A 14730-nucleotide genomic window follows, 5' to 3' on the forward strand; every position below is an offset into this window, starting at 1 on the left:
AAACAATAAGCAAATGTTTAACTCACTATCCTGGCCACCAGGTCTCCTAAGTTCAGGCCATATTTGGCCACCACCGGTCTCAGCACTTCTGTAACCGGCTTAGTGGGTTTCGCTTTCAGCCCAACAGAACGATTTATTGGCACCAGATCCAGTCTGTGAGGGAGAGATGGAGAGAAAGAGAAGTTAAAGAAAATAAACTTTAATAAGCTGAATCCTGATGACATTTTGATAATGAATGACTTCAGTTAGGTTTGAAATGTAAAAAAAGAAAATGAAAAGAGGCCTAATGAATACATAAAGAGACAGAAATTATAGATAAAGGGATGAACGAATTGATAGACAGAGATAAAAACAGATAAACAGGTGTGTACCGGAATAGCGTACGTTTCTCCAGCCGCAGATCTCTGGAGCACAGTGTCATGCAGTCCTGGTCCAACACTAAAGGCTTTACAAGGACAATACATGCTATTATAGTCTTTTACAGCATTGCAGTATCAAATGATGCAGATGCACACACCCACACACACATAAATGCAGCACAAAAACACACTACTGAAACCACCTTGTAACCTTTGAAGGTAGACAAGACAAAAGCTGAAGGTACCTTAATTATTGATCATTATAGAATAGTTTTACCACAAAACACAATTAGCACCCTGCAATGGTGATCTAAACTAGAGTTTGATAAGCATGTTACCTTTTCTCCTCCCACTAGGAACAGATCCACAGCAGCCAGATTAATATTGAGCTTCTCGCACAAGCCTGAGAGCACCTCTCTGATGGAGACACCAGGCCTGATGGGTACTGAGCAGCATGAGCCATCCGGAAGATTAATGTTACAGTGACGCACCGCACGCTCAGACAGCGACATGGAGTTACGCGACACCTCGCCCTGTCAGATGGAGGAACACAAAGGAATGAACAACGCAAATAAATGAAATAAACACACAAAAAATTTAATTCCGTTATATTAAAGTGGAGATAATATTCATAATTGGAGGTTACATTCTTGAAATAAATAAATATAAAAGAAAACTACATAATATAACTACTTTAATCCTAATAATAACATCATAATTATCATTATTATTAATCGATTGGGTTGTTTTAATATACAATAAATGATATTTGGTCATTTTAACAAAATACTAATAATCATAGATAGACCAACATCAGCTTGAGTCAGATGCATTTGACCCACCTCATTTTTTCCAGAACCAGATGTGGCAAGTTCCAAACTTGCACCAGACGACAAAGAGCCCTGTGATTCTCTCCGTCCGTTACTACCTGTAAAGCCTGTGGTGAAAGACAAATAACATTCATAACTGAAAAATGGCAAACTGGCAAGTTTATGAGCATCCTAAGTGTACTGTAAATGTAATAAAATAAAGAAGAAAAGTAATTTAACACAATTGTCACTGATGTGCTCCACTCACTGTAGTCTCCAAGGTCCTTCTTCTTAGATCCCTTTCCAAAACTTCTATTTCTGGACCAGGAGAAGAAAATGCTCTTCTTTTTATCGCTATGTTCATCTCTGCTGTCTTCATTCAGTGACCTTCCCGATTTACTTTTCTTGTCATCCTGCACCTTCAAAAAATGGTAAATTATTTTCCATACTCAAAAATAAAGGCGTTCCACAAAAATCCAAGATGTAGATAATAATAAAAAAAAAAAACTCTCTGGTGGCATATAAACTACTGAAGGTATAACTAAACCTTTCACTGAGAGATAATTAGGGGGTATTGTTATTTGATGTGCTTTACAAATTGTTTGATTTTGTGATTATGTTCTAAGGAAGCCACTGTGTCAACTGCAAACAGATCATCATCATTCTAATGAAGGGCGTAAGACATAGAATAAACACTGTGTGTGTGTGTGTGTGTGTGTGTGTGTGTGTGTGTGTTACCTTTTTAGGTGTAGAGAGGTTAGAGCGGTCAGAGCTTGTGCTATGTTTAGAAGTGGGGCTACTGGGGACCTGATAGGGGTCTGGAAGAGGACGCCCCTCCACCTCTGCAAGCATACATTCTTGATACAGGTAGGACTTCAGGAAGCGTGTGTAACTGTCAAACTTCATCAGGTTGAAGATCTATTGAGGGAAGAAAGAAGAGTGGCACTGTAAAATCAGCATACTGAATATCTTTACTGGTTCAACATAGCCATATTTTTAACGTTTGTCAACTAGCATAGTTTTTCTAGTCTTGCTGGTTAAGCTGCTTATGCAAATTGGTGGGGGCACCAGCATCTCATGCTGGGACCAGCATCCTTAAAAACAAATGCTAATGACCAGCAATGTGGGTCTTCTTAGCTGGGATGACATGCACTTCCATTCAAAAGATCGAGGTCAGTAGTATTTTTTTTTTTTTAAAGAAATTAATACTTTTATTTAGCAAAGATGCATTAAATTGATCAAAAGTTACTGTAAAAACATACAAATACAGTGTAAAAAAGATTTCAATTTCAAATAAATGCTGTTCTTTTAAATTATTCATCAAAGAATCCTAAAAAAAAGGTTTCCACAACAATATTAAGCAGCACAACTTCACCATTGATAATAAATAATAATAAATGGAACTTAAGCACCAAATCAGCACTAGAGTAATGACTGCTAAAAGTTCAGCTGTGAAATGCATTCAAATAGAAAACCGTAATAATATTTCATAATATTACTGTTTTACTGTATTGGTGAGCATAAGAGACTTCTTTCAAAAATATTACTGGACAAGATGCACAAGATTTACAGTTTTTAAATGACAGATGGGGTAAAAATGGGGTAAATGGGGGGGTGAACAGCTACAGTATATCTGACATCGTAAAATGTGGCCAATATAATGTTTTTTTTTTTACAAAGATCTTGGATAAAGAGGCGACAGCCAGACAGGAGCCTCTAAATGCTGCTACGTGATTCTTTGCCTTAAAAGACATTTCATAAGAACACATTCAGCACAAAGGTTGCCCGTAGGTTTGCTCATGGTTATCATGGGGTTGAAGTGTACAGGATGCTACATTCATGTACTTATGACATCACAGTGCCGAAAATATTTTATTATTAGTCTTGCCAACAGCCCTCAAAGACGGGGTTGAGATGGTAAAGCCTTACAGACATGCAGTGGAGGGTACACAGTAATTTAAAAATAGCAATTGTTGGATCCTTCTGGGAATTTTTTTATGATGTCATGAAAAACAGAGTAACTGAAATCATTTGATTATTCTACATTAATTGTTCTGAGAAAGATATCAAGTAGAAACGCATTAAAAAGACAGGTTAAGGCTTGTGAAGAGATTTTCCACAATTTCATAATCTTCAGGATGGGCCTGACGCCCACACAGTCTGACATAAACTTTATGAGGTGGATGGGGAAATTTTCAAGCTCTGTTAATACTTTTCTAATGTTTTTTATTTAGAAATACAGTTATACTCTATACGGGCTTTCAGTACACATCCTGATTTGAACACTTCCTGTCTCACCTGTAGCTGTTGTTCTTTAAACATGTCTGGCCTTGGTGCGTTGAGTATGTCGTCAGCAAGCTGAGCCTGACTATCAATGTTGACGGGTGTGGTGGCCTTACTCGACAGGAAGCTGTTGTAGATCTCTCTAGCCCTCTGGGACAGCTGGAGGCCAAAAGTTATGACAAGGTCACAAACAAACGGCAAATAAAAAACATTTCATCCTCTCCAAAATAAGGGTGTATTCAGTATCCTAAACAGACTGCTATGGACAAAAAAAAAATCTAATAAACAGCATTCAAAAATTAATTACAGCACATGTTTTGTGATCAAGTATCTAAAAAAATTAATTAAATTATTTAAATTCAACTGTTAAAAATGAGGACTTTATACCTGTTTCTTGTCCGTTTCAGGTACATGGCTGAAATATTCACACGCTTGCCAAAATAAAATATTTTCCTCGCTGAATTCTTTCTTCAGAAACTCCTGCAGGATGAAGAGAAAAAGAAATTAAGTAATTAAACTGCAAAACAACACCAAATTGTTTAAAAATGTGTTGTCTTTCATTGAAAACCTTTCAACTACATAAAAACTGTCTTGCTATCTAATCACCACACTAAATTCTCTAGGCATGCCTTGTTTTAAAGACAAGCAAAATCCTTTCCAAACATTTCTTTGTGGTTTTGTTTCTTATGCAACTTTGCTGAGAAAGCCTTTACAACTTAAGCCAGTTTTGAAAAGAAAGTATCTGAGGACAGTTTCAATTAAAATGCATAAAGCTGACTTGTATTCTCAGCCAATATTGCTAGAGGATTCTTTAACACAGTGCGGCTGCTTTGCAAAAGGATGACTTGGACTGATCCGACGTACTGAGAAATATCGGACACCGACAGGATCCTGTAGCAGGCGCTCGAAGCAGACAGCCCATGATGCAACGCGCCGTTCAGTGTGGCGTCTATGGCACTGCACGCTAGGTAGGCTGGCATTGCTGTTCAGACTGTTATCACTGCCACAGCCTTTCAGGTCCACACTGTTCAGCTCTAGGCACAAACAATGAGATAACAATGTTACTATTATTCACTCCAAACACAGAGGCACAATTATGTTTGTTAAAGAAGTGGTTTATATTAACATGAAGCTTTTTCTTCATTCTATTTTACATTTTGCATTCATACACAAAACTCCCCAAAAAACATCAACTCCTTCAAATACGGAAAGGCTGAATTATGCAACTATGACTGCCTGAATAAGAGTCAGGCTGTTCTAAATTAAGACCATATTCTTAAAATAGACCCACATTTAAAAATAAACAACAAAAATGTCAGAGGTAGGTGTGAGATATTAAATTATACTCAAACTAATTGACAAATTCGAGATGTTTCACCACTTATCGAAGTGCCTTCATCAGTGATTTCTTAACCTGATTTCTTAAATCACCTGACACTTCTGCTGCTGCTACTGTTAGACGCTCTCTTTTTAGTTTCTGGGTAATCCTGATGTGGTTGGTGAGCTCTTGTAATCAAATACTATCGATTAAAGTTACAAAGCACATACTTCTTTAAAGGCACAGCTCACTAAAAATTCCTTATTTACTCGCCCACATGTTGTTCCAAACTCATATATTGTAATTTTATCTGTAGAACTCAGTTTTTTTCCATGAAAAATCAAACAGTTCATAGTGAACAGGAGCTGTCAAGCTGCATAAAGAACAAAAAGTAACACAAAAGTCATCCATATGGCTATATTCCATGTCACTAGGAAACTGTTGTGTGCAAAAGGATGAGGAATAATGACATGAGTGTACTATGCTTTAAATAAACCTCAAAAACACTGAAAGGAACAGCAATAAGCAACATAGTCAACAAAAAATAGTCATACTGTAAAGGCTAAGCAAGACAAAAACAGCTTTAGAAAAGCTGAATATAAAAACCACACTCAGAGGAAATCTAAAGGTTAATTTTCAGATGGACCCCCTCTGAAAGAACCTCAGCAGATCATGGGTTTCTATCAGCACAACCTCTTACCTGGGTAAAGCTGGTACGAGCCTGAGTGATGCCACTTCACCAGGTATTTCATGCCAATTGGACGCCAGGCTTTGACATCCATCACCCCACTACACACACACACTGCCACGGAGCAGAGGGTGAACAGCCATTAAACTGTTCATTGAGCTAACATATACGCTGGCAGCTAACATTATAAGCAACTAGGAACTATATAAACAACAGAAACACAGCGACGAGCCTACAGGCATGTATAGAGGTAAACAGATAGTGGCCTGCGCACAAAGCTCTGAACGGGTAGATGATAAATTATTGAAAGCAGAGAGAGGAGGGAAACTTAGTAAGTAGAGGTAACAAGAACCTGCAATATTAATGCTGGACCAGCACAGCCAACCGGTAGCACCATAACCGAAGACAAACATGCACACACAAACAGATGGGATGATTTCATTTTGACTGCACTGCAGGAAATGCCAATTGGTCCTGTTGTAATAGGGGTCAAAGACAAATAACAGTGCACACAAATAGAGTATATGCACCTTAATCATTATCAAAAAAAGTAAAAAAATTTTTTTTTTTTTTGCCCAAATATTATGATTTATTAATTCATGAATATACAAACATATTATTTATTAGTATAAATTAATTCAAAATACAGTTTTTGAGGAGTCATACCACATGACACCCTTGTCTTGTCATAAAAAGGTCAAATTGTTTGATATTTTAAGACACTTTACTGACCTTGACACAGTCATTTCTATGATATAATTTCCTGTTTTATGTTGTTTTTTTTTTTTTTTGCATTATCATTGGCCGAACCACATGACTTATTTGGTGGGCAAAAGTTTTTTGACTATTAATATGCAGTGATTTTTGTTAGTTTTGTTATTTTTATTTTCCCTACAAAAATAATTATGCCAAACTACAGTTTTCTTTTCAAGAATTTTATTTTTTTATTGTAATAGTCAAACCAAAAATTATTCAGACATTTTTGGTATATTTTTACTAGTGGGTGCAGGACACTATAGTTCATTTATGTAAGTGAGGATAGCAAAATAAAGTAAAGACATTTTATACCCAAAAATTCTTCATACAGTGGACTACCAGTAAAATTGATAAAAATTTGGAACCAAAAATTATTCAGACACTTTGACCTGACCATGTTTTGCTCAAGTGTTATCTGACATAATTAAGATCATTTTTTTCTGACACAGTTTAACTGAGATCTTGTCATATTTTATTACCATTTTTTTAAACTATAGTGAATAAACTGAATTAATTAATGAAATGTTCAAGGTGTCTGAATAAATTTTGGTTTGACTGTATAAATGTATCACCCTCATATTTTTATGCATTTTTATGCAAAATATCAAAATGAATTTTAATTCAGATATTAAAAACATGTTCATAATCGAAGAGGTTTATTCAAGTCATTGTATTTATGAACTGCTTTTTGAATAAATTAATAGATCCGGACCAAAAAAATCAGCATCATGTCATTGACCCCTAGATGCAGATTCCAGTAAACTAACTACTCTTGCAGAAGGAGAGCTCCAGACTGTAAAACTCACACCGAGGCATCTACAAGAACACAGCTCAACAAGTCTAAAGACGGCAGAATAATGAAGAAAATGAAAGGTTGCTGAGATTTGCACTTTGATCTCAAGATGGATGGGTGTTACTGACATTACAAGTGGTCCTTAACTCACTCTCTCTCCGCTTTCACAGGCAGATTTATGATATCCTGCCATGCCGATAATTGATCCTGGAGCAGTTTCTAAGGGATAAAACTGGCTCTGGCATCTGAACACTGATCCAGCCTGCCTGTCCTGGTTAACTACGAGCTGATCTCAATTCAGATCCTCACACAGTTGTTGTGTTTGAAAGGCAAATTGTTAACACCACCAACTATTCTGTACCCATCAGCAACACAGACATTAAAAACGATACTACATGATTGTAAAAGTAATAGCCCAGAGAAGTAAATTCCTCACATTTTTGCATTTATACATTTGTCTCTCCGTGCCTTTTGTTATGCATAAGGCTGAAAGATCTATGGCTCTGACTGGCAGCGTTAAGCAAACATTCACAGAAACCCTGGCACATTCACACATGCTAATTGGGACATTGAAGGGGGAGAAGGGAGGTAGTTAGGGCTTGTTCACTCCTAGTGCAGTTGGATTTGAAACACAGAGATTTAGGCCAAACAGTAACTCACTTTGGCCTGATGAATCACAAACTACATACTTAGGGCACAACCCTTGGTGCTGTTCCGCATGAATTGTTTTGTATAAAAAGAGGAAGTTCGGCAGAAGGTTTAAAGAGGCACGTAATGAAACATCCAAATTTGCTTTGTCACATTATACTGTTATGATACAGTATACAATACATTTGTGGTGATTTCAGAGGACCACTGATCACAAATAAAGAACTTCAATTACATTGTTTACGATAAAATGGCACAGAGACTTATAAAATAATGCATCCGATAAGTACTTATATAGCAAAACTGGGGGGATGGATGGCAGAGGGAAGAGGGAGCCAATCTTATCAAGAGATCAGGCAACTAAAAGACAGCCAAAATGGTGTTTGCTTTCTCCTTCATTTGGGTAGAGCTCTCTGTTTCAGATCTACATATACAAACTACATTAACATTGAAAACACAGCATAGAAAACAACAGTGAGCCTGATACAGGATATCAGAAAAGAGCTGTGAGTAATTGAGGAAATGTGAGTAGTTTAGGAAAAGAGTACAGGATGGTGAAAGTAATGGATATATGAAGAATGTATAAGTAATTAGATCCCAAAGAGACTGAGAGGTGACAATATGACAATATGATGGGGTTAAAAGAAAAGAAACTGTGATAGAAAAGTGGAATAAAATGGAATACCAAAAAACAGACAATTGATCAAGAAGATCAGATCGGTCATTTGAGGTTTTAATATCAAAATATTGATTGATTACTCACCACCATCGGAGACAGCCGCAGACTGCAAGAGAACACAGAAAGACATGTGTGAGTGACTCTCTTCACCAACACAAACACACACTGAAGTCTGCAACATAGCAGGGTACTCTGGTGGCATGATACACACACCAGCTCTTCCTGTTTTACTGGTGCAGTCTTTCACACACACTCCTCCTAACTCATTCAGATAATGAGATGCATCAGGTACATTCCAGACCCGCCCACTGTGACACATATGTACCGCCCAGTTTGATTTGCCTGAGCATGTCACTTTGTGGTTTTGTAAGAGATTAAGCAAGAGGCTGAAACTTTCTTTAAATTACAAATATTGAGTCAGAGAATTTTTTCACAGTGAAAAATAGTCAAAGTAGATACTTGGTTAACAGCATCAAACCTTTATTTCAGTAAAGCATTGCATTAGTGATTTAGTCACAGTGATGACCGATTTATTGCATGGTCAAATGATGCATGATACAGTCAAAACAGTGGCATGTGTAAAGTGTTTGTATGGGATGGGGGCCAAATGAGTGATTTCCTTTAAATGTGTCTCAGAGTTCAATAAGTGATAAAATTCCCAGGGTGTGTGCTTAAATAGTAGCAGTTTATCTACAAATAGCACTTTCACTTATAAAACTGGAAACAAATAATTTGCTTTTGATTAAGACTTTTTATTTTATTACTATACACTACCGTTCAAACGTTTGGGGTCAATAAGATTTTTTTTTTTTTTTGGACAAAAATTATACTTTTATTCAGCAAGGATGCATTAAAATTGATTCAAAGAATCAAGGGAAATATTTAGAATGTTACAAAAGATTTCCATCGTCAAAGAATCCTGTATCACAGTTTCCAAAAAAATATTAAAGGAACACTCCACTTTTTTTGAAAATAGGCTCATTTTCCAACTCCCCTAGAGTTAAACAGTTGAGTTTTACCGTTTTCGAATCCATTCAGCCGATCTCTGGGTCTGGCGGTACCACTTTTAGCATAGCTTAGCATAGTTCATTGAATCTGATTAGGCCGTTAGCATCTCGCAAAGAGTTTCAATATTTTTCCTATTTAAAACTTGACTCTTCTGTAGTTACATCGTGTACTAAGACCGACGGACAATGAAAAGTTGCGATTTTCTAGGCCGATATGGCTAGGAACTATACTCTCATTCCGGCGTAATGATCAAGGAACTTTGCTGCCGTACCATGGATGCAGTAATATTACGCAGCGCCTGTGACCCCCTGCTTGCACAGGGAGCATGCCTTGCAACCATGGAGACATTTGTGAGAGACGCTGCGCAATATCAATGCGCCTGCTGCACCCATGGTACGACAGCAAAGTTCCTTGATTATTATGCCGGAATGAGAGTATAGTTCCTAGCCATATTGGCCTAGAAAATCGCAACTTTTCATTTTCCGTCGGTCTTAGTACACGATGTAACTACAGAAGAGTCAAGGTTTAAATAGGAAAAATATCGAAACTCTTTGGTAATTTTTGAGCGAGATGCTAACGGTCTAATCAGATTCAATGAACTATGCTAAGCTATGCTAAAAGTGGTACCGCCAGACCCAGAGATCGGCTGAATGGATTCGAAAACGGTAAAGCTCAACTGTTTAACTCTAGGGCAGTTGTAAAATGAGCCTATTTTCAAAAAAAGTGGAGTGTTCCTTTAAGCAGCATAACTATTTTCAACTGTGATGATAATAAGAAATGTTTCTTGAGCAGCAAATCAGTATATTAGAATGATTTCTGAAGGATCACATGATACTGATGACGGGAGTAATGATGCTGAAAATTGTAATAATATTTCACAATATTACCGTATTTTTGATCAAATAAATGCAGCCTCAAACTTTTGAATGGTAGTGTATTTTTTAAATTAATTATTAGTTTTTAATATATAAAAATATATTAAACTGAAGATCAAACAGCACAACATGTAATGAACTACAGGAAATCTATAAAAGAATAAAAGTATCAAAGATTACAATGAATGTGTGAATGTTTTTCTACATCATCTGTGAAAATGAAGGAAAATCTGCAGAATTATGCTGAATGGATGAGAGTATACTGTTGAGAGCTGAAATCATTATAAAACTAGCAATAAATATTCCAACTTCACCTTTTATTCAAACAACATTGAACGTAAACTTTTATAAAATGGTTCTAAACAAACAAACAAAGACACTTTGACAGGGAATTCAGAAGAATGCTGACTATATTAAAGTTACCATCTGAAATCTCAAAAAAAAAAAAAAAAAAAAAAAAACCAGCAATTGATCTCTGAAAGAACTGTTTACTCATTTAAAATTGATCTAAGCTTTCTCAAACTAAATGCTCTATTCTTACGACAAGAAATTTGATTAATTATACACAGGCCTAAATAGTTATTAAAAGCTACTAAAGGACAGTCAAAGGGGAGCCTGATCATGTACAATCCAGAAACAGTCATGGGGAAGAGGAATAAAAAATAACCACGTCAGGCAGCTGGTACCAGAACGGATAAACAGAAAGATAGATTGTTTCCATCCAACAGTCTATACAAACAAATGTGCTGGAACTACAACAATTCCTTTCCCAACATGACCTTGTAATTCGGCCATAATTGATACTGGTTTTATTTAATACTGCATTTGAAAAAGCAGTGGGATTTTCAAACTACAATTTGAAAAATAATTCCCAGAGAATGTGGAAGACTTTGTATAAATGACAGTTTGGATCAAAAGCAGACTCTGTTCTTGGTCAACATATTTGAGATGACATCCGCACAGCCTATAACTTCATTATATTGGTTCAGTGACATCAGGGGAACATTCTACACTGTCTTACATCAACTATATTACCATCATGGATGACCATGAGGTGTAAATCATTGACTGCTGAGCCTTGCTGAAAGCTAGATACCTTTACTATATAAACACAATAGTGTTAAATGTTTGTTTTCACACTATACAGTTTATCACATATCCTTCATTTACATTGGTGTAATAGAAACATGGACTCTCTTACACAATGAGGTCATATATCTCTCATCCAGTTTAAATGTATTTAAATTCACTGTAAAACTTTAAGAGCCTGTTAACGGTTTAGCTATTTTTAGCATGTTGTCACATGAGGCTTTTACAACTGTATGAGTCACAATTTTAAAAGTACTAAAAATAGCAAAAACTATTAATTGTAAAAAAACAGGATTTTTAAATAAAAAGATAAATGAATAAAAATCATGTCAGTGGTGTTACTGCAATATAAAATCCTTTATGAAAAGGACCATATGAAACATTTATTTAGGCAAAAAGTGTTGTGTTGTGAGGAGGAGCCACTAAATATATATATATTAAAACTACTAATAACACAATGTTATTAAAATCAAAGCTAGTATTTCTGATTTTGTAATAACTTCAAAATCTGTCAGTGATGTTACTGTTAGTGGTAATACTAGTTCCAAATGATTAGCTCTAATTAGGAGTAACACCCATAGACTGCAAAAAAAAAATGGTCCGTGACGTCACCCGTAGATTTCTGAAGAGCATTTTTGAAGCGAAAATGAGGCCGCTGCCATCTTAGCAGCGCGTCACCTCAGTCACTCCCGAATAACTGAAAATGGGCAAAGAGGCGGGATGTGGTTGGAACTGAGGTACTGAAACCACACCCGCCTAGCTCGACTTGATCATGTTAGCAGGCAAAGCTATCTATCTATCTTAGATACTATCTAAAATATTCATAAAGATAACTTATATCATTTGAAAGTTCTAAATGTTTACTGTCTATCTACGGTGTCTTTTTAGCGATATAGATGCTCCAGCAACAGTAATTTGTGTGGGGTGTGCAAATAACAACATGAAAAATCAAACGGGACTTCATAGCTTTATAATGAAATAGCGATCGCGAGATGAATACAATCCGTAGCACTTGGGTAAAATGTCCATAAGTGTCCACTGAAAAACAAAAAACGGTATTTTTTGTCCACAAAAGCGTTAAATCCATGAAATATTGATAAATTATCCATTGTTTGCATCACATTTCTTCTGAATGATCTGCTCTCCATCATCGTTCTTCAAGAAATTATGCAACCTGAGCAGCGTTTATGTTGTAAAACTGTATATGATCGTATATATCTCACAAACAAATGAGCCCGCGTCCAAAGTATAATTTTTCAAAATGCAGCAGTTTTAGTTTTATAACTAAAACTGCTGCATTTTGAAAAATTATACTAAATAAATTATATTATTATCCAAGCAGTCCTGTCGGAGTTTTATATCCTCCCGCCATTGTCATTGTAGTAAATCTCAGGAACAAAACTTTTAGCCAATGCCACGATCCAGAAACGTGTGTTCTGTTTATCTTTCGCATACGTGCACATCTACACAGATGCACATCTGTCTCGAGTCTCAACCACTGATGCAGCAAACCATATTATTTTATAATTGCATATATAAATATTTTACAATTGTATAAAATAATCCCGAAAAAAAGCACAAACACGGCAGAGATGCCAAATTCAGCGGCTGAAGTTAGCTGCTGAGGTAACATGACAGCTCACAGACAGCAGGAGCAAACCTGTCACTCAAGTGACCACGCTCTTAATTATGCAGAACTTTAAGGCTTAATATAATTTAAACGGATGAGTTATAAAAAAAATTCACCCCCCTCAGAGTTGTCATGAAGGGCAAAATTAGCTGTATAGACCAAAACCACAATTTGATCCAGGCTGTAAACATATTTTTTTCTGCTGTAAAGTTGGCCATTTTAACGTGGGGCTCAAAGAGATTCTGCTCTCTTTTGCAGCCTGTCCCTAGCGGCCAGTCGATGAATCGCAGTTTAAGTCACTTCTGTATTGGCTTCAAGAGAAACTGGGGGAGGTTGCCGCTTGGTAACACCACAGATGAAAAATCATGGCAGCCAATGATATATTCTTTTTCTTAACTCTACAGTTACTTGGTGTGACCTTGAATGAAATGAGAAAGAAGATAAAACAAATTAAACAGTAGGTTTAATGCAGGATTTATACGTTTCACTCCACCGCAACTGTAGAATGAGCCACTTTGGGAAAGGGCTGCTCTTATACTAATCTGCTAAAAGTAATAATGCATTCTGAAAACAGCATCTGAAACCAGAAAATCAGGCACCAAGTCTAGCAATGGGAAGACTGCTACTGCATATGAAGTCAGAGTGATGTTAAACAATGTATTGATCATTCTTCAGAACCTGTCCAAATGAAATGCCTCGAAGACATTACAGAGAAAGCAAAGTGGTATGCATCTTGCCTAGATACACTCCTCTCTTATGTTCTCTCTTCATCCTGCACCCTCTAACCCTTTCTGTTTCCCTCCCTCCTCTTCTCATTCCAGTGGGTTCCCTTCATTTTTTGGCAGTGGAGCTGCTTGTAACCACATATTGAAATATAAGTGGCCTTTTCCAAGCCCCCATATTCCAACCTCTCCACCCCTCACATTCCTGACTCTTTCTACCCCAAATCTCTTTCTGCCTTCTTAATGTAACATAGAAGAGCGTGGCTCACAGAAGCTGCTGACAGGGCTAAAGGTGCTCTTTGTTCACTGTTGATGAGGTTGATCTAAAATAAAATCTATATTTTTAGCAGAATAAAACCTATACATCTATTTATCATCACAAGCTTTCATGCTGACTTTAATATTTTGCATATTTAAAGATCTTTTTGAATCTTCTTGGAAATATTGATAAATAAATCAAGTTAGGTCATCACTTGATGTCCAATGTCAAATCTGGGTCCTGAGGCAAAAAAAGTGGTGGAGAACCACTGCACTGAGCTATACAGATTACAGGCCAACAGCCCAGTTAGAAATCATATATTTTAAGAAAAATAAATTATTTTAGATGAGTTACAGTCGCATAAGTTCAGCCCCATCTTGCTTTCATCTCAGCATCTCTCTTAGTCTGATGACCCTGGTGTGACTTAATTTATTTTCCTTCTCTTCCCCTCCGCTGTGCATGCACTAACAGAGCAAAGACCGTGGAGAGATCCATAAATACCTCAGGGTTTACATATACTTTCAACTCTATGCAGCTGGATGGCCTGTGATCACTTACACACAAACAGATGTGTGGATGTATGTGTTTCTTGCTGTATGAGGCACATTCCTGATGTTCCTGCTGAGTCAAAACCTGTAGGATCTCTACACACAGAGACTCAATCTAAATATACACTCACATTAAGCTTTATATATATATATATATATATATATTTATTACACACACACACAAAAAAGAAGGGCTTCTCAGTTCACTGACAGAAGTTACATAGACGGGTTACTATACCATGGTTACTATACCATTCCTTTTACCA

The 14730-nt window shown here is 36.5% G+C and overlaps 1 protein-coding gene across 9 annotated transcripts in view; it reads right to left on the reverse strand.

The window, feature by feature from the left end:
* rgs12b (regulator of G protein signaling 12b) overlaps positions 1–14730 on the reverse strand; it is a 54794-nt gene that overhangs the window by 10574 nt on the left and 29490 nt on the right. For 7 of the 9 annotated variants that reach the window (XM_051909003.1, XM_051908568.1, XM_051908653.1 and 4 more), the window contains 10 exons: positions 8418–8439; positions 4316–4485; positions 3839–3931; positions 3467–3610; positions 1907–2086; positions 1437–1587; positions 1202–1296; positions 698–892; positions 372–445; positions 27–153 (listed from right to left, as the gene is read on the reverse strand). In XM_051909003.1, coding sequence (XP_051764963.1) covers positions 27–153; positions 372–445; positions 698–892; positions 1202–1296; positions 1437–1587; positions 1907–2086; positions 3467–3610; positions 3839–3931; positions 4316–4485; positions 8418–8439 — 1251 coding nt within the window. Of the gene's footprint in view, positions 1–26; positions 154–371; positions 446–697; positions 893–1201; positions 1297–1436; positions 1588–1906; positions 2087–3466; positions 3611–3838; positions 3932–4315; positions 4486–8417; positions 8582–14730 lie in introns of those variants that run through there. The other 2 variants (XM_051908832.1, XM_051909096.1) reach the window with 2 other exon arrangements.

Source organism: Ctenopharyngodon idella, chromosome 1 (genome assembly GCF_019924925.1).
Source record: "Ctenopharyngodon idella isolate HZGC_01 chromosome 1, HZGC01, whole genome shotgun sequence".
NCBI classification, from domain to species: Eukaryota; Metazoa; Chordata; class Actinopteri; order Cypriniformes; family Xenocyprididae; genus Ctenopharyngodon; species Ctenopharyngodon idella.